Consider the following 1,282-nt stretch of genomic DNA (forward strand, 5'->3'; position numbering starts at 1 on the left):
TGTCCCCGTGTCCCCCCGCAGGGGCAGCGGCCGCCATGATGCTCACACTCAGACTCTTGTTTAGACTCTTGTTTAGACTCTTTATTCGCTGAACCGGGGAACAGGGGTCACGGGAGCCTCTTACACGCGTGTCGGGCCATGAACTCGCAGGGGACGGTGACGGCCCCACGCGTGTCGCGTCAGGCCATGAACTCGCAGGGGACGGTGACGGGTCCCCACGCGGACACGCGTGTCGCGTCAGGCCATGAACTCGCGGGGGACGTGACGGGGCCCACGCGGACACGCGTGTCGCGTCAGGCCATGAACTCGTAGGGGATGGGCTCCAGCAGCTCCGGCTCCTTCCCGTTGGTCCTCACGAAGTGCGCGTCGCGGGGCGGCGCCGGCTGCGGGGAGAGGACACGCGTGTCAGCGCTCGCCCCCGCCCACGCGTGTCGCACACTCAGGGACCCGGGTGTCACAGACTCACGCAACCGCCGCTGCCCCCAGGTCCCCGATCACGCGTGTCCCACTCCGGTCCCCGTTCACACGTGTGTCCCACGCTCACCCCTGCCCACGCGCGTCTCTCCCACCTGGCGCTCGAGCTGTCCCCAGGTCCCCGCTCACACGCGTGTGGCTGATCACACGTGTCCCCCCATGTACCTGGCGCTTGAGCTGCACCAGGTCCCCGCTCACACGCGTGTCCCCCGCTCACACGCGTGACCCACCCCCACCCACGCGTGTCCCCCGCACCCACGCACCTGGCGCTTGAGCTGCCGCCAGGTCCCCGCTCACACGCGTGTCCCCGCTCACAGGCGTGTCCCGGCCCACACACCTGGTGCTTGAGCTGCACCAGGTCCCTGCTCACACGCGTGATCCTGACCACGCGTGTCCTCCCCATTCACCTAGCGCTTGAGCTGCACCCGGGTCCCCGATCACGCGTGTCCCACACTCACCCCTGCCCACGCGTGTCCCCCCCACGCACCTGGCGCTTGAGCTGCACCCAGGTCCCGCGCTCGCGGGCCTCGCGCTTGCGCCGCTCGTTGTCCTTGACGCGGCGCAGGAAGCTGTCGCGGCTCTTGGAGTGTTTCACGTGCTCGATGCGCACGTTGATGCGCTTGGCCAGGATGCGGCCCCTGCGGGCACACGCACACGCGTGGGGGCGGGCGGGGACCCGGCCCCCCGCCCCGGCGCGTCGTCTCCCGGGGGGTCCCGCCCCCCTGGGCCCCGCCCGCGCGTGTCCCCCGCCTCGTCCCGGCCCGCCCACGCCTGGACACGCGTGGGCATGGGTGGCTGGGGGGGGGGG

The 1,282-nt window shown here is 71.2% G+C and overlaps 1 protein-coding gene across 1 annotated transcript; it reads right to left on the bottom strand.

Moving 5' to 3' along the window:
* Nucleotides 1-66: 66 nt before the first annotated feature.
* On the bottom strand, nt 67-1,111 carry LOC129674793 (60S ribosomal protein L21; the record flags this gene model as incomplete). Its single annotated transcript, XM_055604900.1, is given in 2 exon segments — nt 67-383; nt 962-1,111. Coding segments are annotated over 2 exon segments (240 nt in total), but the record flags the coding sequence as incomplete, so codon positions are not given.
* Nucleotides 1,112-1,282: the final 171 nt, after the last annotated feature.

This window comes from Psammomys obesus, unplaced genomic scaffold (assembly GCF_907164565.1).
Source record: "Psammomys obesus unplaced genomic scaffold, mPsaObe1.curated_primary_1811, whole genome shotgun sequence".
NCBI classification, from domain to species: Eukaryota; Metazoa; Chordata; class Mammalia; order Rodentia; family Muridae; genus Psammomys; species Psammomys obesus.